We start from the raw sequence: 24,838 nt of genomic DNA, 5'->3' as shown, positions 1-24,838 counted from the left end.
GAGAAAGTGTTTATTTCCTCTTCACTTTTGAAGAATAATTTCTTTTTTTTTTTTTTTTTTTGGAGACAGGGTCTCGCTCTGTCGCCCGGGCTGGAGTGCAGTGGTGCGATCTCGGCTCACTGCAAGCTCTGCCTCCCAGGTTCATGCCATTCTCCTGCCTCAGCCTCCCCAGCAGTTGGGACTACAAGCACCCGCCACCACGCCCGGCTAATTTTTTTGTATTTTTAGTAGAGACGGGGTTTCATCGTGTTAGCCAGGATGGTCTCGATCTCCTGACCTAGTGATCCACCCGCCTCGGCCTCCCAAAGTGCTGGGATTACAGACGTGAGCCACCGCGCCCGGCCGGTGAAGAATAATTTCTTAGGATAAACAACAAGCAATTATTTTCTCTGAACACTTAAATAAGTTTTTATTTAAGGAAATACATTCAGTCAAAACTTGGTTTTCTTTCCTTCAGTCCCCTCTCCATATTATCAAAGAAATACATCAACAAAACTAGCTAAATAATTAACTTAATTACCTGAAACTTTTTTTTTTTTTGAGACGAAGTCTTGCTCTGTTGCCCAGGCTGGAGTGTAATGGCACGATCTCGGCTCACCACAACCTCCGCCTCCTGGGTTCAGGCGATTCTCCTGTCTCAGCCTCCTGAGTAGCTGGGATTACAGGCATGCGCCACCATAGCTGGCTAATGTAGTATTTTTAGTAGAGACGAGGTTTCTCCATGTTGATTAGGCTGGTCTCGAACTCCTGATCTCAGGTGATCCACTCGCCGTGGCCTCCCAAAGTGCTGGGATTACAGGCGTGAGCCACCACGCCCGGCTACCTGAAACATTTTTATAAAGATTTACTAGCAAGAATAAGCTTTCGTTAATGAAATAATATTTCTTATTTTAGTCTTTCGATTTGCAGATGGTGGTAGACCTATATATAATTTTTTTATTAAAAAAAATCAATGCCTTATATTTTATACTAAGTAAAGAAGCAACTGCATTGTGAATAGGGAAAATAATTGCAAGAGATAATGAGGGTACATCTTTTCAAGATGGCCATGAAAATAACTAGAATGCTGGCAACTATTCTGATTTGTTGTTAAGACTTGATTATACTATAGTTTTGTGATTTAAATGTGATTATATATATTTTAAAGATTTTAAAAATAATGTTTCTGCAATCCCCTTTACAATCTACAGAGAAAGCAACCAGCGAGATGAATACTGCTGAGGACTGGGGCCTCATTTTGGATATCTGTGATAAAGTTGGTCAGTCTCGCACTGGGTGAGTATTTAGCGTTTCAAAGGATTTTTATTCTTCCTTTTTAAAAAACACGAAGGGCCAGGTGCAGTGGCTTTCACCTGTAGGCCCAGTGCCTTGGTAGGATGAGGTGGGAGGATCGCTTGAGCCCAGCAGTTGGAGGCTGCCGTGTGTGATGATTACATGCATGAACAGCCAATGTACTCCAGTCTGGGCAACATAGTGAGACCCCCGTCTCTTAAAAAAGAAGGATCAGGAAGTAAAGTATATTACCATTAAATTTCGTTTAAAAAGAGAGTATTTTTATTACAAAGATTTGAAGAATCATCCCATTTAGGTTATATACCTTTTAACCAGTTAGGGTAACATGACTGGTAAAAAGTTGATACTTCAATCACCCTCCTTCATATTTCCTTTTGCAGTCTCATTTTTTCCACTGATTTTAGAGTTATTAGTGATTTCTCAGTTACAAAGTTTCGTTGTTATTTCTGAGTTCTTTTCTCCTTTGTCAGATTTGCAACATTCCAACTAATGAATCAGTTAGGTGGAAATGAAAAGAAATTTTTTCTTTCTGTTGAAAGATTAGGGGAATAGAATCTTAAACTTTTTGGCGTATATTACAGAGCTTTCCAAACAGTACAATAATTGGATTACTTGGTGTGGATATGGGTGATTTCTTCAGCTCCTGGGCTAACTGCATTTAGCCTTTAGCAGTTTCATTTACTGCTTTGTGCCACACAAATTGTGTTGTCTTATTTGTGCGCTTTCATGTGAAAAAGATTAGGAAGCACTCACTGCTGCATTATATACCTGATATCTGCAGTGGTAATATTAAGCCTTTGCTAGTGTCTTCTTTGCCTCTTCTTCCTTCACCCCTAAGTACAGATGTTCCTAAAACTTTGCCTGATTCATTTTTTATTTCTAAGATTTTTTTCTTTTGGTCTCACAACTTCCAGCTGTCTTTGTGTAGATGGCATCTGTATTTTCAGCTCTTCTTACTCAAGCACTTGCCTTGTGGACACTGCATTATTTCTGGATATCGTTCTATGTAAGCCATCATCTCACCATCTAAAAACCAGAACTTCTGTCTCTTTTTGCTTTAAACCTACTTTCCTTCAGTTTTTCCATTTCTATTAATGACAAGATGATTCTTTCATTGCAGTGAAAACTTGAGTCACCTCCACATTTATTACTTAATTCTATCCATCTACCTTCATAATCTCTCTCAAAATGTTGACGTTTTAAAATCTTCCTTAATCAAGTTTTTGAACATAGCCAAATGGTGCGGAGGCAGTTTTCTTCAGGGGCTGTCTACTGTCCACTCTAGCTTTTTTTGGCCCCTAATGTCCTCCCACTATGAGGTTCCCAAAGAATCTCCCAAATGTGGTCCCATTCATCCCCTTTGTTGTATTTACATTGTAGTATATTCTGGTCTGGTTCATTAATTGAAAATTTTTAACTACTGTGTGTTACATATCGTGTTCCCTTTTCTCCATTTTTATTTGCCCTACTTTACTTTGGACATTACTTACCTTGCCTAGGCTAGCGAATTAACCCACTGGCATTTCTTTCCATTTCCATCTCTTTTCTAATTCTTATATCCAGTTGCCATATAACAACTGTGTTCATGTTACTCCCCTACCTTCCATACTGAGTTCAGTTTAAACTCCTTAGTCTTCTGAATCATTCATTTTCATTTTTTTCCCTCCTGTATAACATTCATTTCAGCTCAACTATTTGAGTTCCAGTGCTTTTTTTCTACCTTAGTTTGATGCTTTTGGTCCTTATGTTTCTTGAGGATGGAATGTTTTCCTCTTTAATTTCCCGTCTCTGTGTCTCATATCCTTTCAGACCCAATGTAGATAATCACTTCTTCCACAAAGCCTTTCCTTATCCCCTTTACTGACAATGATGTGATCCTCCGAATCCTGAAAGCACTCTATCAAAACTATTCTTATTTGTGTTTTTTCCTGCATTTTAGTAACTTATATCTAATGAACTTAAGTTTCTTAGATATACACCTAGTAGATTTGTAGAGTGAATGGTCCATGAACTTTTGTTGCACATGGGAAAGAAGCCAGTAGCTTAGTGGTGGAGATCATGTACTCTGGAGGGAGATTGCCTGGGTTCAAATCCTGGCTCTAGCTGTTTAGCTGTGTCATGCTGGGTAAGTAACTTATCTTTCTGGGCCTTTCTTTTCCAGTTTGCCACCTGATAATAATAATAGTATCATCTTCATAGGGGAGTTGTTGTGACTGTGAGATTAGTTTTATCAAGTGTTTCTAACAGTATCTGGCACATGGCTGAATGAGTGCAACTCTGCCTGCTTTTGATTGAAGTCATATTTTGTGACAGTTTCTGTTGAAGACTGGATACCAAGCTAGACCACTTCGTGTGTATTTTGGAGATAAAAATGTTGTCTGTCTTTATAACTGCAAAGTCCCTCCTCTCGCTCTTCACTCTGTTGGTTTCCTTTTTATCTTTACTTTGGTGTTTTTCATTTTGTAGACGCTTTCTGTAATAATTGGGTCAATTGCTTGAAGTTGTTTGTCAAAAGGCAAACCCCCTTTTACAACTCTAAAGATTCCATGTTTTTCCAGTTAAAAAATCAATTTGTAATGCATCTGAAATTCTGTATGATGTAGCACAAAGCTGTAGAGATCAATTTCTTTTTCTTCATGTTCACATTATTATGCCAGAAATGTTTATTAGTTATTCTTTTCCCTATTTTATTTCCTTTCATATTTGAAATTTGCTAATTTATAGCTTTAAAAATATTTTTTGCCTTTTTGTTTTTATCCAGTATCAATAAGTTTAGATACATGCTCTTTTTTGTTTGTTTGTTTTTCAAATTTATTTTTAAACTGCGTACTTTCTCTCAGTATATTCCTTAATATTTGAATTGTCAGTTGGGGATTTTAATTGACGTTATACTAAGTCTATTAATTTACTTCAGAAATATTTTCAACTTCAGTGAATTCGGTAATGAAGGTGGCTCTCTTTGTTCTTTTAGTCAGTGTTTTCTCCTTTTCTTCTTCCTTTCCTTCCTTCTTCCTTCCCTCATTTTTTCTTCCCACTTACTCACTTAGTTTTGACTCCTTTAATAGTTATTGCTCTCTGGTTCTTTTAAATCCCCATTAAGTTAATCTTCAAACATTTATTGTGTGCATAAATGGGATATCTTGTTATATAGCTCTTGTTAATAAAGAGTTGTTTGAAAAGGATTAAGCAATAATTGAGATACTATTCTAGTATTACTGAGGTTTTAAAAAGTGTCAGGCCTTCAGTAATTGCTCCTGTATGTAGTTTCTTTCAATAATACTGTTTAACATACATCTCCAGTTGTGTTTTCTGTTTCTTGTTCTCCCTTGATAATCTTGTATTAGGAAATGGTAAACATAAGGGTCATATTAGGACATTCATGGGCCATAGGCACTTTTGACTTCTTGGGCCCCTCTTTCTTTTTTTTTTCTTTTGAGACAGAGTCTCGCTCTGTCGCCCAGGCTGGAGTGCAGTGGCGCAATCTCGGCTCACTGCAAGCTCCGCCTCCCGGGTTCACGCCGTTCTCCTGCCTCAGTCTCCTGAGTAGCTGGGACTACAGGCGCCCGCCACCACGCCCGGCTAATTTTTTGTATTTTTAGTAGAAACGGGGTTTCACCGTGGTCTCGATCTCCTGACCTTGTGATCCGCCCGCCTCGGCCTCCCAAAGTGCTGGGATTACAGGCGTGAGCCACCGCGCCCGGCAGGCCCCTCTTTCTATTAAAAAAATTAAAAATGTTTTACATTGTTTTAAGGAAAAATTTGTTAGTATTATATATTAAAACATTTTCTTTGAAGCAAAAGTTCACTTTTTTCTTATTTTAAAAGAAATTAAAAGATTTTCATGTACTTCTAAAATTACTGTGAGTCCTAGGCACTGTGTCTACATGCCTAATGCATAAACATTTACAGAATTGGGTTATATATTCACAGGTCAACTTAGTAATAGCAAATTGTTAGGTTTCTTTCAGGTGAGCACTAAACTGTGGGATACTTATTGTATCCTTTCTAATATGTCATTTGTTTTTGTTTTTGTGGTAAAAAATATATATAAAATAAAATTAACTATTTTAAAGTGTTCACTTTAGTAGCATTAAGTACACTCACATGCCCACTGTCTGTCTCCAGAACTTATCCATCATCCCGAACTGAAACCCTGTGCCCATTAAACACTAACTCATTCCCCTTTCCTCCAGCTCCTCTGAAACATTTGTAATTTGTCCTTAATATTTTAAATCATTTTATAATTAGTATATATGGACAACTTATAGAAATCTGGTTTATGTTTTGTAGGAACCTGTGATTGGATATGGGTTGCTGATGGTAGCATAAGAATGTTGAACAGTATTGTAGGCTGCCATTGAGATATTCTAAATACATGATGTGCTTTAGAGAAGACTAAGACGTGTAAGTGGGATGAGACGGGAGAGGGGACATGAGTTTTCCAGAGACAAATTCATATAGAGTCTTTTGAAGTAGAGGGATGTTGTAGATTGGAATGCAGTTCGGAATTGATTTGTGTATCAGGCAACAATCTAGGTTTAGAAAAATAATTATTATTTCCATTTGGTGCTAGCCTGAAACTTTATAAAGTGCAGCGATCTTTTTAAGAGGACAAATTCAGAGATGGTAGAAGGACTTTAGGAGGAGGATTTCACTTTCAGTAATAATGTATTTTTTAAATCAAAATGATTTGTAGCTAGTAATATATGTAGAATTATTTAGAGGATAAATAAAATGAAATAGTTCATATTTAACCTTTTTTTTTCTCTTTTGGCTTCTTTTTAAAAAGTCATCTGTCTTAGAATTATGGTAGTTTGAAAAATATTCTTAGGTTTTAAAGGGGGAGAAAAGAGCTATTATTGTGAAGTTTCATTTAGTCACAACTGTGACCTGGAAACATGGCTCTCAGTGGTGTTGTGAAAATTTTTTCTTAATTCCTTCTCTTAAAAAGAAAGCCAGACAAACCCATTTTCTGTTCTTTAAACTACACATATACATATGTGTATGTATTTATGTTTGTTGATTTAAAGAGATACACATGCTTATATAAAGTATTTACTTCTTTTTTTTTTTTTTTTTTTTTGAGACGGAGTCTCGCTCTGTCGCCCAGGCTGGAGTGCAGTGGCCGGATCTCAGCTCACTGCAAGCTCCGCCTCCTGGGTTTACGCCATTCTCCTGCCTCAGCCTCCCGAGTAGCTGGGACTACAGGCGCCCGCCACCTCGCCCGGCTAGTTTTTTGTATTTTTTTTAGTAGAGACGGGGTTTCACCGTGTTAGCCAGGATGGTCTCGATCTCCTGACCTCGTGATCCGCCCGTCTCGGCCTCCCAAAGTGCTGGGATTACAGGCTTGAGCCACCGCGCCCGGCCTTAAAGTATTTACTTCTTTTAAAAATAGGTATATATTCACATGGCTCAAATATTAAAACAGTTTAAAAAGGTGGACATTGTGACAGGTCTAATTCCTCTCCCTGTTTTGCTGCTCTTATCTTCTATAGGCTACCACTTCTGTATATTTTGTATCTTTCCATTATTCTTTTACACAAATGTGAATACATTTTCCCCCATTTACATGTAATAAGCATATTGTATATACTCTTCTGCATTTATTAATTACTTATCATCACTTATTGACTACTTATTGTATCCTGTCAGTCTTAGAAATGTATTTTTTTAAGTCTATTAGTATTGGACAAATTTAGAAATTATTTTGTAGTTTAACATTAATTTTTGGTTAGTGGCATGTAGAATATCTAATACATACACATTATTACTGAATAAAAATTAATAATTTTTAGTAATTATCTCAATTTCAGAAAACCTACTAGATGTAATCCCTGTTTACTTCATTTAGGTTGTAGTTTTGTTTTGTTTTTTTTTAAGCTTGAAGTACTTGATTATGCCAAACCTAAAACTTTAACAAACATTCTAAAATTTTTTTCTGACGTCTCAAGATATTCACATGATTTTTAGTGTGCAATTTCCAGTGTATGAGTAACTAGTGAAGAATGCCCAGCCAATTAGGTCATATGATGGGCTGAACAGCCTTCATTTGTTTAGAAATCAAGAGAACTTTCACAATGATAATAGCAGTTTTCTTTAACATGTTTTCACATAAATAATTTTTCTGTGTTAGTGTTGACTGATTTGTTTATATTATGATATGTAAACATAGATGTGAGGATAGATACTGATTATCTGCAATAACAAGTTAAAATTAAAGTTCTGTAATTGACCTCTAGATTAATTTTTCTATTATTTTATATGTTAATTGTCTTTTCTTAGCTTTAGCCAAAGATATAGTTGATTGAAGGTGGAAAACATCATGTAACTTTTTCTTTACCTGACTAATGGGTATATTTTGGTACTAAATTTATTCTAACAGAATGAGAAAGATCATATGATAGTCATTACTGGTATTTTGTGAAAAATACAAATGTAAGCCTTTGGGAAGGAGTTTGTTAAAAATGGTTTTCCTTGGCTTTGTATTATTTTGTCCTGGACTGGATTGTGACTATTTCTGACCTTTAGTAGGAAGGTGAAAGAATATTTCCTGATTTTTGTAAGGGAAAAATAATCTCTGACCCGAATATCCTAGAGTTGAAAGGGCACCATCAGTAGAGAAACAGACCTCTTTCAAGTCATTTTTTCTTCCTATAATCATATCCTCATTTTACAGGACTTTGTCTTCAAAGTCTTTTAAATGCTCTTTTAAGAATAGTCACCACTTATTGACTACTTATTATTTGCCAGACTCTGTTAAAATGCCCTATGAACATTTTGTGTGATCATCACAGCAGTTCTAGGTACTGTAGATTCTCCCAGCTTTCAAGTGAGAAATCTAATTCATATTTAGGATTCTTTTGTATAACTTAAAATAGGGGAAGGGTTCCAGCAGAATTAAATAATTTTTTTATTTTTTTGAGATAAGAGTTTCACTCTTCTTGCCTAGGCTGGAGTGCAATGGCACGATCTCAGCTCACTGCAACTTCTGCCTCCCGAGTTCAAGCGATTCTTCTGCTTCAGCCTCCTGAGTAGCTGGGATTACAGGTGCACGCCACGATGCCTGGCTATTTTGTATTTTTAGTAGACATGGGGTTTCAACGTATTGGCCAGGCTGGTCTTGAACACCTGACCTTGTGATCTGCCCACCTCGGCCTCCCAAAGTCCTGGGATTACAGGCGTGAACCACCTCTTCCAGCCCACAGAATTTTTTTTTAAAACATGATCTCGATTTCCATGTTTCGTTCAGTTTTGTAACATGGCAGAAATTCTTTAATTCATTTCCTTTTCTTTGCATTAGTCATTTTTTCTTTTATTTGTCAAACACTGAATACCAAGTATCATGCTTTGGCTATACAGTGGTGAATAAAGCAGGCATAGCCTTTGCCATCAATGGTGCTGATATTCTAATGGTGGAAGATGTGAAATAAACAGATAAACAGATGATGGTCAATAACTAAGAAGTTAGTAACCAGAGTCCTTTAATGGAAAACAAAAGGGTAGACTGGTATGAAGGGATTACATTTATGCTATGATTTTAATGTTGAGAAGAGACAAAGAGTTCAAAGCACTGCAACCCAGAAAGAAGAATAGCCTGTAGGTGAATGCTGAATGCTGCAAGGTAGAGAAAACTTGATGCCTTTTAAGAACTTGAAAGTTACAGAGTAGATGGAACAGAAATCAGTTGCCGTGAATGAGCACAGAATTGGGTTTCAGAGTGAGTTAGAAAAATGGAAGATGATGGTTGGAATGTAGGATGCTTTAAATTAATACTATAGAGAGTTTTCAATTACTGGTAATGACAAGGTCTAATGACTCCAAGGTCCATCGGAGTTAATAAGATGTGATAGAAGTTGAAAAACCAAGGTGTTGGAAGCATCACTTACACTGTTATTAAAAGCTCTAAGAACTAGGCCAGGAGTGATGTTGGAGAGAGAGGCAGTGATCCAGCAGCTAAAATAATTGACAGGTGAAGGGGCATTTGAGATTTTTAAATTTAACTGCAACATGAGGGGACTGACATGATTAGAGCTGGGCAGTTTTAGGAAAGAGGGAGAATGGTTTGGAAGAGGCAAGGAAAACGAATGCACATTGCTTAGCATAATGCATATTGAACAGATAGTACAGAGGTCAACCCAGGCACAGTTTCCCCCATTATTCACATTTTTCTTTTTCTTTTTTTTTTTTTTTGAGACGGAGTCTCTCTCTGTTGCCCGGGCTGGAGTGCAGTGGCCGGATCTCAGCTCACTGCAAGCTCCGCCTCCCGGGTTCACGCCATTCTCCTGCCTCAGCCTCCCGAGTAGCTGGGACTACAGGCGCCCGCCACCTCGCCCGGCTAGTTTTTTGTATTTTTTTTAGTAGAGACGGGGTTTCACCGTGTTAGCCAGGATGGTCTCGATCTCCTGACCTCGTGATCCGCCCGTCTCAGCCTCCCAAAGTGCTGGGATTACAGGCTTGAGCCACTGCGCCCGGCTATTCACATTTTTCATTCGTGTATACATTTGTTACAAGATATGAACCAATATTGATACATTACTATTAACTAAAATGACACGTGTCTATTGACACGTGTCTATCATTACAGTATCATGCAGAATAGTTTTATCACCTTAAACTGAGCTATGCTCTATCTGTTCATTCCTTTCCTTTCTCTTTTTGGACTGTAAACAGCCGCTGATCTTTTTACTGTTTACAACTTTATCTTTTCCAAATGTTGTATAATTGGGATCATAGACTATATAGCCTTTTCAGACTGGCATCTTTCCCTTACCAATATGCATTTAAGGTTCCTATGTGCCTTTTCGTGGCTCAATAGTTCATTTCTTCTTATTGCTGAATACTCTTTAATTATATGGATGTCCTACAGTTTATTTATTAATCTACTGAAGGACATCTTGATGGCTCCCAGTTTTTGGTGACTTTTAGTAAAGCTGCTATAAACATTAATTTGCAGGCTTTTGTGTTGACATAGTTTTCAGTTTAGTTGGGTAAATATGTGAGAACGTGATTGCTGGATCATATGGTAAGACTGTTTATCTTTGTTAGAAGCCACTAGACTGTCCCCAGAGTCTCAGTATGGTTTTAGTTTTTACATTCAAGTCTTTGATCTATTTGGAATTTATCCTGTTAGGCAGTATGAAGTATGGTTCTAACTTTATTCTTTTTTATATGGCTACCAGATATCCCAACACCATTTACTGAATAGTCCATCTTTTTTTTCTTCTGATTTGAAATACTTCTTTTATATATTATATTTGCATATGTATTTAAGTCTGTTTTTCTCTTTTGACCTATTGGTATGTGTTTAAACACATTCTGCTACTACATGGTTTTAATTATTAATATGTTTTGACATTTGGTGGGACATGGTCTTGAGGGTTTTTTTTTCCTGAAGTGTTTTTTTAGATATTCTTTCCCCTTCTTACACTCCTTAGATAAACTTTCAAATTGGGTTGACTGGTTTAAAAAGAAAACTTTCTTTTTAAATTGGCCTAGTTTCAAATTAACAAATTTATGTCTTTGTGATATTAAATCTTCCTATCCAAGAACATAGCATCTCTTTTTGTTTATAACCTTTAGTAGTGTTTTTAAGTTTTCTTCTTAAAAGTCTTGTACATTTTTTGTAATGTTTCTTACGAGGTATTTTGTCCTTTTTGCTGCTATTTCAGTGGGGTTTTTCTTTCACTGATTGGGAATTTCCGTTCTTTTTTTTTGTTTTGTTTTTGTTTTGTGACGGAATCTGGCTCTGTTGCACGGGCTGGAGCGCAGTGGCAGGATCTCAGCTCACTGCAAGCTCCGCCTCCCAGGTTCACGCCGTTCTACTTTCTCAGCCTCCCGAGTACCTGGGACTACAGGCGCCCGCCCCGACGCCCGGCTAATTCTTTTGTTTTTTTGTATTTTTAGTGGAGACGGGGTTTCACAGTGTTAGCCAGGATGGTCTCGATCTCCTGACCTCATGATCCGCCCGCCTCGGCCTCCCAAAGTGCTGGGATTACAGGCGTGAGCCACCGCACGCAGCGGGGAATTTCCCTTCTTAAAGGGTAGACGAGATTGTAGCATCCGTGTATCTGGAAGAGAATGATACACTGTGAGGAGGAAATTGAGATGATGATTCAGGAGAGAATCGGGATAACAACGGAAGTCAAGTTGTTGACTAGGCAGTAGGGAATGGGATCCAATGCGAGCTGATTTTTCTATCTTTACTTGCCTAGACAATGATTTTACTTTATTATTTTACTAAGTCTTTTTTTTTTTTTTTTTTTTTTTTGAGACGGAGTCTCACGCTGTTGCCCAGGCTGGAGTGCAGTGGCGCGATCTCGGCTCACTGCAAGCTCCGCCTCCCGGGTTCCCGCCATTCTCCTGCCTCAGCCTCCTGAGTAGCTGGGACTACAGGCGCCCGCCACCGCGCCCGGCTAATTTTTTGTATTTTTAGTAGAGACGGGGTTTCACTGTGGTCTCGATCTCCTGACCTTGTGATCCGCCCGCCTCGGCCTCCCAAAGTGCTGGGATTACAGGCTTGAGCCACCGCGCCCGGCTATTTTACTAAGTCTTAAAAACACCATATATTTTACAGAATGAGACCTGTAGAGTTCTAATGACTGTTGAGCTTGTTTTGCAGATGAGAAAACTAAAGCGCTGAGATTTTAATGTGACTTGTCTAAAAGGAGTGAGCAGAGGCAAAATTAGAAGTCAGAGTTCTTTACTTCCCATTTTATGTTTTTTTCTACCTTCATTGTGCTGTGTGCTTAAGTGCTTGTATGAGCAGTTATATTTGAAGGTTAAAATTACGAATCAAGACATACCAATCTTATATTAAAGTTTTTGGTGATTCCTCTCTCCCCCATACATTATGTTACATTGTGTTTTGTTTGAAATATACCTTAGTGTTATATGGTCTGGGAAACTGAAAATATTATACTGAATTTAATCCTCAATATTTTAGTTCGATATGTAGAAGTTTAGTTTACCTCTTTTCTAATGAAGTCCTTTGGGACTCACATGAACCTGTTTGTTAAATAGTCAAATAACATCCCTGTGTATATTTATCTATATTCATGTTCCATTATCTCATAAGAAATGCCTACTTAATAAGCTTAACATTAAGGGAAGAATTTGATATTTGTACTCTATATTTTGCCCCTTTTTATATGTTGTGTGGATTATGTTTTACGTAATGTGTGTTACAAATCAAATTTGCATTTTGAATGTGTTCGTATATAAGGATTGCATTATTTCTGTTGTGATTTATTTTGTATTTTTATATTATAATTCTCTTACGTCTGTGACATGCCTTGACACTTATGAAAGGCATCTAAATAAGGCTTAATGTTCAAGGACCGTTTATATTATCTGTTAATTTCTAAAAATATTTAGTTCATTCAGCAAAGATTTCAGTTCCCATGTCTTTTAGCTCCTACGTGCCCGGTAGGTCCTGGTTTACTAAGACCTATAAAAGCTATGCATACACATACTCCTCCTTCCTCCAGTATAGAAATACATATGTCCTTGAATGGTCAACCACAGTAAAGCTTTTTTCATAGCATTTTAGTTGAGGATGTAAAGTTTAAATCACTCTAAAATAACTTTGAAAGCTACAGTTGTAAAAGTAAAGAAAGAATGAGACATTTTTGTGCTTTCAAGAACTAACATTGTTGAGAGTCTTTCAATCCCTGGCATGAGTCTAGGAGTTTTGTATTAACATTCTGATAAGGAGGTATTAGACATCTCCTCTTTTACAGATGAGGTCTGTCAAAGCTTCAAATCCTTTTTCTACTGTATCATAATGCTTCTTTTGTTTAGTGATGGTTTTCAACCTGGGTGGTATTGCTCCATTAGGGATGGTTTCAGGTGTCCCATGACACGGGGGTTACTACTGATGTTGATCAGTAGCAACTAGTAGGGATCAGGGATGCAACATGCCAGATAGTCTTTCACTAGTGTTCTTGTACTTTTTTAGTCCGACTTCAAAGGTTATTAGAGGTTAACCCTGCAAACATATTTGTTAACTATGTTGTTTATTATTTTTGCTATTGATAATTTTTGTTTTGATCACTTTTCTTTTACATTTGCAATACTTTTAGGCAAATACCCTGTTATTTTGTTATGCCCTGAGAGAGGGATAATGAAGAGGTGATATCCTCATTTTGAAAAGTTGATTGGTCTAAAAATCATTGATTAATTTAGTAATATATACAGGAATTATTTAAATTTACTGTCTTTTCAATGACAATAATTTCCTTAAGAGTATAAAATCTTCCTGTCACTGCTCAGCATATGGTTTTTATGATACTAAAAAGTAATTTTCAACCGAAATATAGAGCTATTTGAAATAAGAGACTTTTCAAAAGTTTTATACAGCATAGGATGTCACAAATCTTGACTCCTTTTTCCAATAATAGCTTTAAATATTCTTGGCTTCCTCCTATGTAGTAATGGAAATACCTTTTCAGGTAATCTCACTAACTGGTGACTGTGCTTAACGTTGAGCTATAGATCTCTCATAACTGTACAACAGTATACCTGTAAGTAGATAGATGTTTATAAATAATATAGTGACATTGTTGAAAACTTACTGTGGGCCATTCAAAGACATTTGAAATTTCACTTTTTTTGGAAAAGAGAATTGCAGGAATGCAAATTGCTTTTAGTTTTCCTTGATCCTCTGACTGTAGAATTGAGCTGTATCATTTACATGTTTAACCTACTGAATTTAACTGTATTCTTTTCCAGCCTCCTCAGGTTTTTTTCCCAAAAAACTTGTGCGTGCCAATTCATTTAGTGAGCTTACATGCGCTATCTCACAATTACAATTCCCACTTTTCTCATAGCGGCAGTACCTTGCTGTGCTGAGGGCCATTCTTGCTCGGAGCATGCATATTTTATCTAACACAGTCCTATATGCAAGCCAGCTTCTTCAGCTGTTGCTCAAAGTAACAGTTTTGCTTTAATAATTGAGGAAAAGTTGGCTATATTGACACATTTGAGAGACGGTTCATGAATTCTCCAATAGGTAAATCCCTAATCAAAGAACATGGATTAACTACAGTTTTGGCCTTACACCTTGACTTTGGAAACTGACCTTCAGAAATGTTGCTCTTCTGTGACATCTTACAGCAGTGTGATTTGTGTTGTGGTCATTTATCAAATAATAAGAGAAGTAGGTATTTTTAGGTGGAAAACTGGGAAAGGTGAGAGATAATTCTCCTTTCCCTGTTCTTTGTCCCTGTCCCTGACCCCTATCTTTTTCTTTCCCCATCTCAAGATAAGGAAAAGAGAGGATGTGTCTTACAAAAAGTTTTAAAATACCAAAATGGGGTTTTAAGAAGCTTTTTGAGAGAGATGAGGATTTGCCCACCCCTTAAACAGGTAGGTGATGAAAACCTTTGGTAGACTCTTCTAAGTGCACGTGCAGATTTTCTCTTACCATGTATTTTTGCAAAATATTTTATTTGTGTTTATTGCCACCTGTCTCTTTTTCTCACATCCTCTGTTTCTCCCAGCACTATTTATTGTGCGTTTTCCCCCCTTATCATGGTTTTATTAACTACATTTTATGAAAGGATGTGCGTTTTCCACTTAGCGAACTCAGTGGAAGATATGCAGAACTTGGTAATAAACAGAGCTTTATAAGGAAGATGAGTTATTCTAAATATTAGTTGTACAGTAGTGAAAAGTAGCATTTTTTGTGTTTTGCTCAGTGACTTGTTTTTGAGCATCAGCCATGTTGAAGGCACAATTCTAGGCCCCTTTCACAATGACGGTGTTTTAAATTCAGTCATGGGAGAGCAACAGCAGTTGCTAAATAATTCTTATTTTCATTTTCTCAAATTTCAATTGAGAGTTTATTATGTGCCAGAGGGCATGGTTAAGGAGTGGCATGTCAAGGATAAGCTGTGTAACCCTGGGCCCTGCCTTCAGCAGCCCTCATGACGGGGAGATAAATAGTTAAGGAGAAAAACCCCACAAACCAGCCCAACAAAAGAGAGGTGTTAAATGCCAAAGCTTTATCACTTGGTGGTGAAGAGTCGGATTGTCTGCTTGTAAGGTTCTTAGCACGGCATCTAACACAAAGCAGGCACTCCCTAAGTGTTAACTATTAGTGTTACAACTATTATCTGACACATTTAGTTCAATTATTTGAGTTTGCAGGTGGAATACCTAACATTCCAGGCACAGCTTGATGTGGGGAGCTGTCAAGGGCCTAAGTTCCTCAGTTTAAGAGATGTGTAAGCTCTGATCTGTAGGATGAGTAAGCATTGACTAAGAACAGCAGGGCGGGAGAGTCCTAGCGAGGGACTGGAGGTCCGAGAGAGCAGGGTGCTTTTGAGAAGTGATCCAGAGATGAGATTCATGGGTGGATTTTGTAAGCCTGACCTAATTTGGGTTTTATAAACTTGAAGTGAATTTATTTAAGTATGTATTATGCTTAAGTCATGTTTTAAACAAAGATTAAAAGAAGACCCAAACAATTCTAAATAATATGACTTAGTACTATTCAAACCTACCAGCTGTCAGCTTTCTTTGTTAGAGGCTGTTCTAGTTATCTCTTACTACACACCTCTTAGTAGTAACCATCCTAACACTTAGCTTAAAAGAGCAGTTTATTATATCTCAAAGTTATGTGGGTTAACAGCTGGGCAGTTATTGCGTGGGGTCTCATGAAGTTGTAGTTACATAGTGCCTGGGACTAGGGTCATCTGAAGGCTTCACTGGGATGGATGCTTAGTATGGCGAGCAGTGATGGTTGGCCATTACCTGGGACCTCACCTGGGCTGTCAGTTCAAACTCTTATCCAAGGCCTCTGCTTGTGGCTTGAGTTTCTCACAGAATGGTGGCTGGGTTCCCAGAGGGAGCATCCTAAGAGCCAGTGCTCCAGGAGACCCAAGTGTACTCCACATGGCTTCTTGTAAACTATGAGTCTCAGAATGTCACTTCCACTATATATATATATACACACACACACACACACACGTGTGTATATATACACACATACATATATGTATATATATGTATACACATTCTTTTTTTTTTTTGAGATGGAGTCTTGCTAGTGGCGTGATCTTGGCTAACTGCAAGCTCCACCTCCCAGGTTCACTCCATTCTCCTGCCTCAGTCTCCCGAGTAGCTGGGACTGCAGGCGCCTGCCACCACGCCCGGCTAATTTTTTGTAGTTTTAGTAGAACAGGGGTTTCACCGTGTTAGCCAGGATGGTCTCGATCTCCTGACCTCGACTTCCACTATGTTTTATTGGTCAAGCAAGTCACTGAAGTCAGTCCAGATTCAAGGGGAGGGTTGTTAGATGTCACCTCTTGATGGGAAATGCTAAGGTTGTATTGTAGAAGAGCATGTGGGAAGGGAATTATTACCATAGTTATCTTTGGAATAAATAATTTGCCTGAGGCCTGTTGGTTCCATAAGTGTTGAATCAGAACTTTGAACTTAACAAAACAATGAAATATACCATTAGAAAAAAATAATTCTAATAGACAAAATTATAAATTCCACTTTTGATACTTTGAGACACTCAGTCCTTAAGAACTGGAATGACAAAATGTGATACAAGAGTTACTTCATTTTGGCCAGGCGTGGTAGCTCAAGCCTGTAATCCCAGCACTTTGGGAGGCCGAGACGGGCGGATCACGAGGTCAGGAGATCGAGACCATCCTGGCTAACACGGTGAAACCCCGTCTCTACTAAAAAATCCAAAAAACTAGCCGGGCGAGGTGGCGGGCGCCTGTAGTCCCAGCTGCTCGGGAGGCTGAGGCAGGAGAATGGCGTGAACCCGGGAGGCGGGTACAAGATGAATGAGCAAAAATGAGAAGTTTTCTTAATTTACCATTAGATCAGAGAAGTGACTGCTGATAGAATTCATTAAAAAAAAAAAAACCCGTCCTTTGCACATTTGCCTTAAGAGCTTCAAGTTCTGCAGAGTTTGTGTTTTGTTTCAGAAATTAGAAAGGTCTATTGCAAAAGAAAGCACAGTTTGGATATTTCTGTCTGAAGATTGATTGATTAATTTTAATTTACTTCCAGGCATGAGCTGACTTGTTTTTAATAGTTACGACTTCACATAGAAACTGAATGGTTGAGAGTGGTATGATGGGTTGGGGGCGGGTATAGGGAGGATGTTACAGAGAGGAGCTCCATCTTAAATCTGCTTTCTTTGAATCTGACAGTGCAGTTTGTTGAGGCAGGTTGGAGTAATACTGGTAAATAATGAAACTGAATTTGATGCTTCCAGTTCATCAGCTGACATATGCTGTGTAGGTAGTTATGTACATTCCTGCAAAGTCTGTTTTCTGTCTGGTCTGTGATTTGAGAAAAAGACTTTGGAAGCTGTATCAGTCTAGAAATACCGCCGCCTTTTCCGTTACCCTCTTACAAACTATATGACCCAGATCTATTCATAAAAAGTTGATTTTGTGGATGAACATAGTTTTAACTATTGTGACCATAACATCCAGTTTGCCTTGGACAATTGTAGTTTGTGCCTGCTGTTCCTCTGTTATGTCCAGTTAGCACCCCCTTTCACTCTCAAAAGGGTGCTTGTGTAGAGGATGAATTACATAGACACCAAGCTTGTAATCAACTTTCATTTGTCATTGGAAGGATAATAGCCATAAGTATACTTACATTAAATTCACTTATAATCACCATACCTTTTAAAAAATAGTATTTTAACCATACTTTTAATTGCATGGTAAGATTTAATAATTTTATATATATATACGTGTGTGTGTATATATATGTATGTTCAGTATTACCCATCTGGTGGACATACTGAAAACTGAATTAAAAATGCATAGGACAGAATGAGATAGTTCATAATAGTGGGTAAGTTCTGTTTTGTAGACAATTCTGAAGGGATTTTTAAGCTGGTATCTAAAAATATACCGCTGTGTTTGCACAAACAAGGTGTTCATCAGCACTTAGGAGCATTCTTACTGGCTTTGCAGCTCTGTCCTTTTAATGGTTCAGTAACTGATTTTGTTTTGGTGCCAAAGATATCTTTGCCTTGGTTTTTACAATTGGCTGTGGTAAAACAGCATTGGAATGTCTAAAATAAAAAGGAATAATTTCATTTCAATACCCCTTTCCCCATCATCCTTTCCAAAAGTCACAGGTTTCTTACCTTCAAAATAAAAAAGTGATTTGTAAACAAAATACATAATCAATTTTATTTAAAATTTGGTAAATAAAGTGTACAGGATTATTTTATAAAATGTTTATTCGGCTGAATCATCTTTGGATTATTTTTTACTGATTTTAATTTTAGTATTCAAATAATTCTTTTTATCTGGCCTTTACCATGCCTTGAAGTGATTGTTTTGTGTTTTTATGTCAGCATGGTAGTCACAACTGCAAGTTAGTATGGGATCCCAGACCCTGGCTCCTAAAATAAGTCCAACTGTGAAAAAGGCCAAATCTAAATAATAGTGTTAAAGTACATAGTTTCTTCAGTCTAATGATGCTGCTATCCAAAAATTTTAATGTCTTACAAAATCAGTAAAGTAGAAGAAAAAGTTTTAGAATAAAAAAATCGAATGCTTGACACATAATAGACATTCAACAAATATTACTTCTTTTGTGTGTTGTTTCTCCCTTCACCACGCTCTTTAGTTGGAAGCAGCCTCACAGGCAGTTGAGAATCCTTAAAATCAGGAATCCTACCTTGTAGCCTAATTTTTCTACATAATTATTAAAAAGGATTTTTTGTATTTATTACAGTGCTAACTAATTATACCTAAGCGTATTGCTTTACTTTCCAGGGCTCATTGGAGTTCAAATTGCTCGATAAATGTTTTTACTTTTATAAATATGTATATATTTCACATACCATCAAATTTACCATTTTAGAATATGCAGTTCAGTGGGTTTTAATATGTTCATAAGTTTGTGCAACCGTATCTAATTACTGAACAATCATCATCCCCAAAAGAAACCTGTACTCATTAGCAGTCACTCCCATTGCCACCTCTCCTCATTCCTGGAAACCACTAATCTACTTTGTATCTGTTTGGATTTGCCTATTACAGACATTTCATATAAATGGAGCTCTGCAATATGTTTTCTTTTGTGACCAGCTTTCTTCATGTGGTGTCCTTTTTTTTTTTTTTTTTTTTGGGGAGACAGAATCTCGCTCTGTCACCCAAGGCTGGAGTGCAGTGGCACAATCTCAACTCACTGCAACCTCCACCTCCCAGGTTCGAGCGATTCTCCTGCCTCAGCCTCCCAAGTAGCTGGGATTATAGGCACATGCCACTGTGCCTGGCTAAGTTTTTGTATTTTTAGTAGAGATGAGGTTTTACCATGTTGTCCAGGCTGGTCTTGAACTCCTGACCTCAGGTGACCCGCCTGCCTCGGCCTCCCAAGGTGCTGGGATTATAGGTGTGAGTCACTGCGCCCAGTCTCATGTTGTATAATTTTTTGGAGGTTCATTTATATTGTAGCTGGTATTAGTACTTCATTTATTTTATTGTGGTAAAATATATTTAATATAAAATTTACCATTTAAATCATTTTTAAGTGCATAATTCATTGGCATTTAGTACATTCACAGTATTATTCAACCAACACCACTGTCCATTTTCATAACTTTTTCATCATCCCAAGTAGAAACTCTATACCTTTGAAATAATAGCTCTCCATTTCCCCTCCTAGCCACTAGTTACTTTTTTCTATGTTCTATCTTTAATGAATTTGTCTATTCTAGGTACCTCATGTAAGTGGAAATATAGAATTATTTGTGCTTTTGTGCCTGGCTAATTTCACTTAGCATAATGTTTTCAAGGTCCATCCATGTTGTATATATAGCGTGTGTCAGAATTTCCTTAAGGCGGAATGCCATTCCATTGTATATCACATTTTGTTTATCCATTCTTTTGTTGATGGACATTTGGCTGTTGTGAATACTATTAATACTACTCTGAACATGGGTGTACAGATATTGGTTAGAGTCCCAGCTGGATTATATGTGGTTATGCTTAATTTTTTGAGGAACTACCACACTTCACAGTAGCTACACCATTTTACATTCCCACTGGCGATGTACGAGGGTTCTAATTTCACTACATCGCCTCCAATACTTGGTATCTTTCCTTTCTTAAAAACATAGCCAGCCTAGTGAGTGTGAAGTGGCATCTCAATGTGGTTTTGATTTGCATTTCCCTAATGACTAGTGACGTTGAGCATCTTTTTATGTGCTTATTGGCCATTTGTGTATCTTCTTTGGAGAAATGTCTATTCAAGTCCTTTGTCCATTTTTGAATTAGGCTGTTGTTTGTTGTTGAGATGTAGGAGTTCTTTATATATTCTGGCTGTTAATCCCTTGTCATATATATGATTTGGAAATACTTTCTGCCATTCTGTGGGTTTACTTTTCTTCATTGATGGTGTCCCTTAATGCACAAAAGCTTTTAATTTTGATGTTTAATTTATGCATTTTTTTTAAATGAAGAGTTGATGTTAATTTGTAAACATTTGGTAGAATTCACCAGTGAAGCTTTCTATTTCTAAGATTTTCTTTGTGGGAGATTTTCTTAATCAGAAATTTAGTCTTTTTACTTGTTACATAACTCTATTCAGACTTTCTGTTTCTTCTTAAGTCAGTTTCTTTTATTTTTTTATTTTTTTCTTTCAACACCTAAGCATACCATAGTTTCAGTAGTTTCCAGTCTTTGTAGGGATTTGTCCATTTTAACTAGGTTATACGATTTGTTGGCATAAAGTTGTTCATAGTGTTTTTTAAAATCCTTTTTATTTCAGTAAGGTTGAGAGTAATGTTCCCTCTTTGTTTTCTAATTCTAATAAATTGAGTCACCTTTCTTTCTTGGCCAGTCTAACCAAAAGTTTTTCAGTTTTGTTGATCCTTAAAAAACAAAAAAACAAAAACGAAAAAACCTTCTGTTTTCATTGGCTTTTCTCTATTGTGTTTCTGTTGTCTGTTTCATTTATTGCCTCTCTTTATTGTTTCCCTCCTTCTGCTTTGCTTGTTTTGGGTTTAGTTGCTCTTTTTCCTGGTTTCTTAAGGTATGATCTTAGGTTACTGATTTGAGATCTTTTTCCCCAGTTCTTTAGATTGTAGCAAAATAAACATAGCATAAAATTTGCCGTGTTAATGGTATTGAATGGCATTATGTTGTGTGCTATAGTCACCATCTACCTCTAGAACTCTTTTTTTTTTTTTTGAGACGGAGTCTGAGTCTCGCTTTGTCGCCCAGGCTGGAGTGCAGTGGTGCGATCTCAGCGCACTGCAAGCTCCGCCTCCCGGGTTCACGCCATTCTCCTGCCTCAGCCTCCCGCGTAGCAGAACTGTTTAAAACTGAAACTGTATACCCATTAAACAATTGAACAGTAACTCCCCATTCCCTGCTCCCCAGGCCGCCTGGCAACCACGTTCTGTGTATGATTTTGACTACTCTTTTTTTTTTTTCTTTGTTTTGCAGATACGGTCTCACTCTGCCACTGAGGCTGGAGTGCAGTGGCACAATCATGGCTCACTGCAGCAAGTGATCTGCCCACCTCAGCCTCTGTAGCTACAAGTGTGTGCCACCATGTCCGGCTCATTTTTAAAATTTCTTGTAGAGGCAGGGTCCCACTATATTGCCCAGGCTGGTCTCACACACCTGGGCTGGAGCAATCCTTCCACCTTCATCTCCCAAAGTGCTGGAATTATTGGTACAAGCCACTGTGCCTGGCCTTGATTTTGACTACTCTTAGTACCTCATCTAAGGGGCATCATACAGCATTTGTCCTGTTGTGACCAGCCTATTTCATTTAGCATAATGGCTTTAAGATTCATCCCTGTTGTAGCATATGTCAGAATTTCCTTTTTATAAAGGCTGAATAGTATTCCGTGTATGTATACACTACATTTTGCTTATCTATTTATGTGTCTGTGGACACTTGGGTTGCTTCCACCTTTTAGCTATTGCGAATAATACTGCTGTGAACACCGGTGTACCACTATCTCCTCCAGAGCCTGCCTGCTTTCAGTCCTTTGGGGTATATACCCAGAAGTGGAATTGCTGGAGCATATGGTAATTCTATTTTTAATTATTCAAGGAACCATTATACTGTTTTACACGGCACCTGTAGCATTTTACATTCCCACCAACAGTGCACAAGTGTTTCAATTTCTCCGCATCTTTGTCAACACTTAGATTTTTCTGTTTTTCTTTGTAGTAGCCATCCTGATGGGTGTGAGGTAGTATTGAGATTTTTTTTTTTTTTTTAATGTAGGTGCTTATAGGTATAAATTTCCTTCTGAGCACTGTTTTTACTGTACCCTTAAGTTTTCTTGGGTTATGTTTTCCTTTTCATTAATCTCAAAGTAGTTTCTGATTTCTCCTGTGATTTTTTTCTTTGACCCATTGGCTATTTAGGAGGATGTTGATTTTCACATATTTTAATTTTCTACATTTCTTTGTTCTTTCAAATTTTATTCTACTGTCTTTGGAGAACATGCTTTCTATGATTTTTTATCTTTTTAAATCTGTAGAGACTTGTTTTGTGACTTAACATTGTTTATTCTGTATAATGTCCATATGCCCTTGAGAATAATATATTGTATTATTTTTAGTTGAAATAATTTATAAATGTTGACAATGTGTTATTAGAGGAAAATATATGTCATTTTAATCTGATGATTTAATATTTTGAGGCTATCCTTTTGAATTATATGAAGATTCCCTGTTTATGTTGTCTTAATTTATTGGGAGGCACATCTGTGGCCAGAACATAGCATGTTTAAGAGTGACAGGTATGAATCTTGTTAGTGCCTCTTACTGCCTGGTAACAGGCATCATGGGCAAGGAACTGAACTTCAGTAAATGGAGGATTTTTACTGTGTTTGCTGTGAATGTTTTGAACACTGAATGAGTCCTTTGCTATTATATAATTTTTGAGAGCCTAAGCACATGATGTTTCATAGGTTATATGAATGGTTACTCTGCTTTACTATTATCACTAATTACCATAAAGCATCCCCATGAAATGCATGTTTGCTACATGCTTGACCTGTCATTTAAATAGATCTGTTTTTACTGAGCTATGATTTATCTACAACAAAAAAATGCATGCCTTGTACATGTATGGTTTGATAGTTCGATGCATTTTGACAAATATATCCACCTATATAAGTATCACCCCAACCAAGATAGCATTTAATCACTCCCAAAAGTTCCTTCTACCTTATGCAATTACTAATATGCATTGTCACTATAGATTAAATTTCCTTTTCTAGAATTTCATAAAATGAAATGGTATTGTTAGTACTCCTGTGTCTAGCACTAAATATGTTTTTAAGATGAATTCATATTTTTGTGTGTATCAATATTCCTGTTTTTTGGGAAGAGGTATTACATTGTGTTAATATATTGCAATTTATCCTTTCATCTGTTGATGAGCATTTGGATTGTATCCAGGTTTTGACTCTATGAACAGAGCCTCTGTGAACATTCTTATACAGAATACTGGATAGTGTGCTTTCATTTTCATGTCCTTAAGGGAAGTTACGGTTCTGTGATTTCATTTGATGTAAGCATTAGATATATGTTATTTGATTTCCAAATATTTGGATATTTTTATGCTATCATTTTGTTATCAGTTTGTAGTTTAATTTTGTTATGGTTGAAGAATGTACTTTGAATGACTTTAGTCCTTTTAAATTTATTGGTGTTTGTTTTATAGGACAGAATGTAGTCCATTTTGTTGAATTTTCCATGCACATGGAAAAAAATGGGTATAGTGCCATGGGTGGGTGGATTGTTGTGGAATGCCAGTCAGGTCACGTTGTATGATAGTGCCATTCAAGTATTCCATATCAGTAATTGTTTTTCTTGTGTTATCAAGTCATTGAGGGGGCATGTTGAAGTTTCCAGTAGATTTGTCTGTTTTTCCTTTCAGCTCTATCGATATTTCCTTTATATATTTTGAAGTTCTATTATTGTGTTCATACACATTTAGAATTATGTTTTCTTGGGGGACTTAACCATTTTATTATTATGTACTGTCTCTCTTTATCCCTGTTAGTATTCCTTGTTATGAAAACTGCTAACGGTAGTGAATTGATACAAGTATAGTTGGATTTCAGTCTTAATCTGCCATTTTTCTAGGTGATTGGTTATGTTTCTTCTGTTTTCTCTTTCTGTCTTTTGTGTATCAAATAGTTTTTATGGTTTTTTTTTTTAATTGAAAATTTTTTTTTGAGACAGGGTCTCACTCTGTCTCTCAGGATGGAGTACGGTGGTGCCATCACAGCTCACTGCATCCGCGACCTCTGGGGCTCAAGTGAACCTCCCACCTTAGGCCATTCCCTGCGCCCCTAGGTGCTGGGACCATTTCTGGCTAATTTTTGTATTTTTTTGTTTGTTTGTTTTTGTAGAGATGGGGTTTCACAATGTTGCCCAGGCTGGTCTTGACCTTCTGGGCTCAAGCCATCTGCCCACCTCATTCTCCCAAAGTGCTGGGATTATAGGTGTGAGCCACTGCACCCAAGCTATTTTATTTGCATTTCTCTCTTAAAAGTATTTGTAGTGGTGGCTCT

The 24,838-nt window shown here is 37.2% G+C and overlaps 1 protein-coding gene across 4 annotated transcripts in view; it reads left to right on the top strand.

Annotated features, from left to right (window-relative positions):
- Nucleotides 1–24,838, top strand: part of LOC105488228 (signal transducing adaptor molecule) — an 82,152-nt gene that overhangs the window by 16,790 nt on the left and 40,524 nt on the right. The window contains exons 2-3 of one of the 4 annotated variants that reach the window (XM_024794875.2): nucleotides 1,191–1,275; nucleotides 22,220–22,331. The exons of 1 other annotated variant lie outside the window; for it this stretch is intronic. Coding sequence is in view for 1 of the 3 variants with exons in the window: in XM_011752096.3 (XP_011750398.1) it covers nucleotides 1,191–1,275 (85 nt within the window). In the remaining 2 variants the exon portion in view is untranslated. Of the gene's footprint in view, nucleotides 1–1,190; nucleotides 1,276–14,554; nucleotides 14,659–22,219; nucleotides 22,332–24,838 lie in introns of all 4 variants that reach the window. 2 more of the 4 variants (XM_011752097.3, XM_011752096.3) reach the window with 2 other exon arrangements.

This window comes from Macaca nemestrina, chromosome 9 (assembly GCF_043159975.1).
Source record: "Macaca nemestrina isolate mMacNem1 chromosome 9, mMacNem.hap1, whole genome shotgun sequence".
In the NCBI taxonomy this organism is placed as follows: domain Eukaryota; kingdom Metazoa; phylum Chordata; class Mammalia; order Primates; family Cercopithecidae; genus Macaca; species Macaca nemestrina.
Note: the sequence above shows the minus strand (reverse complement) of the source record. Positions and strands in the feature narration are given on the sequence as shown.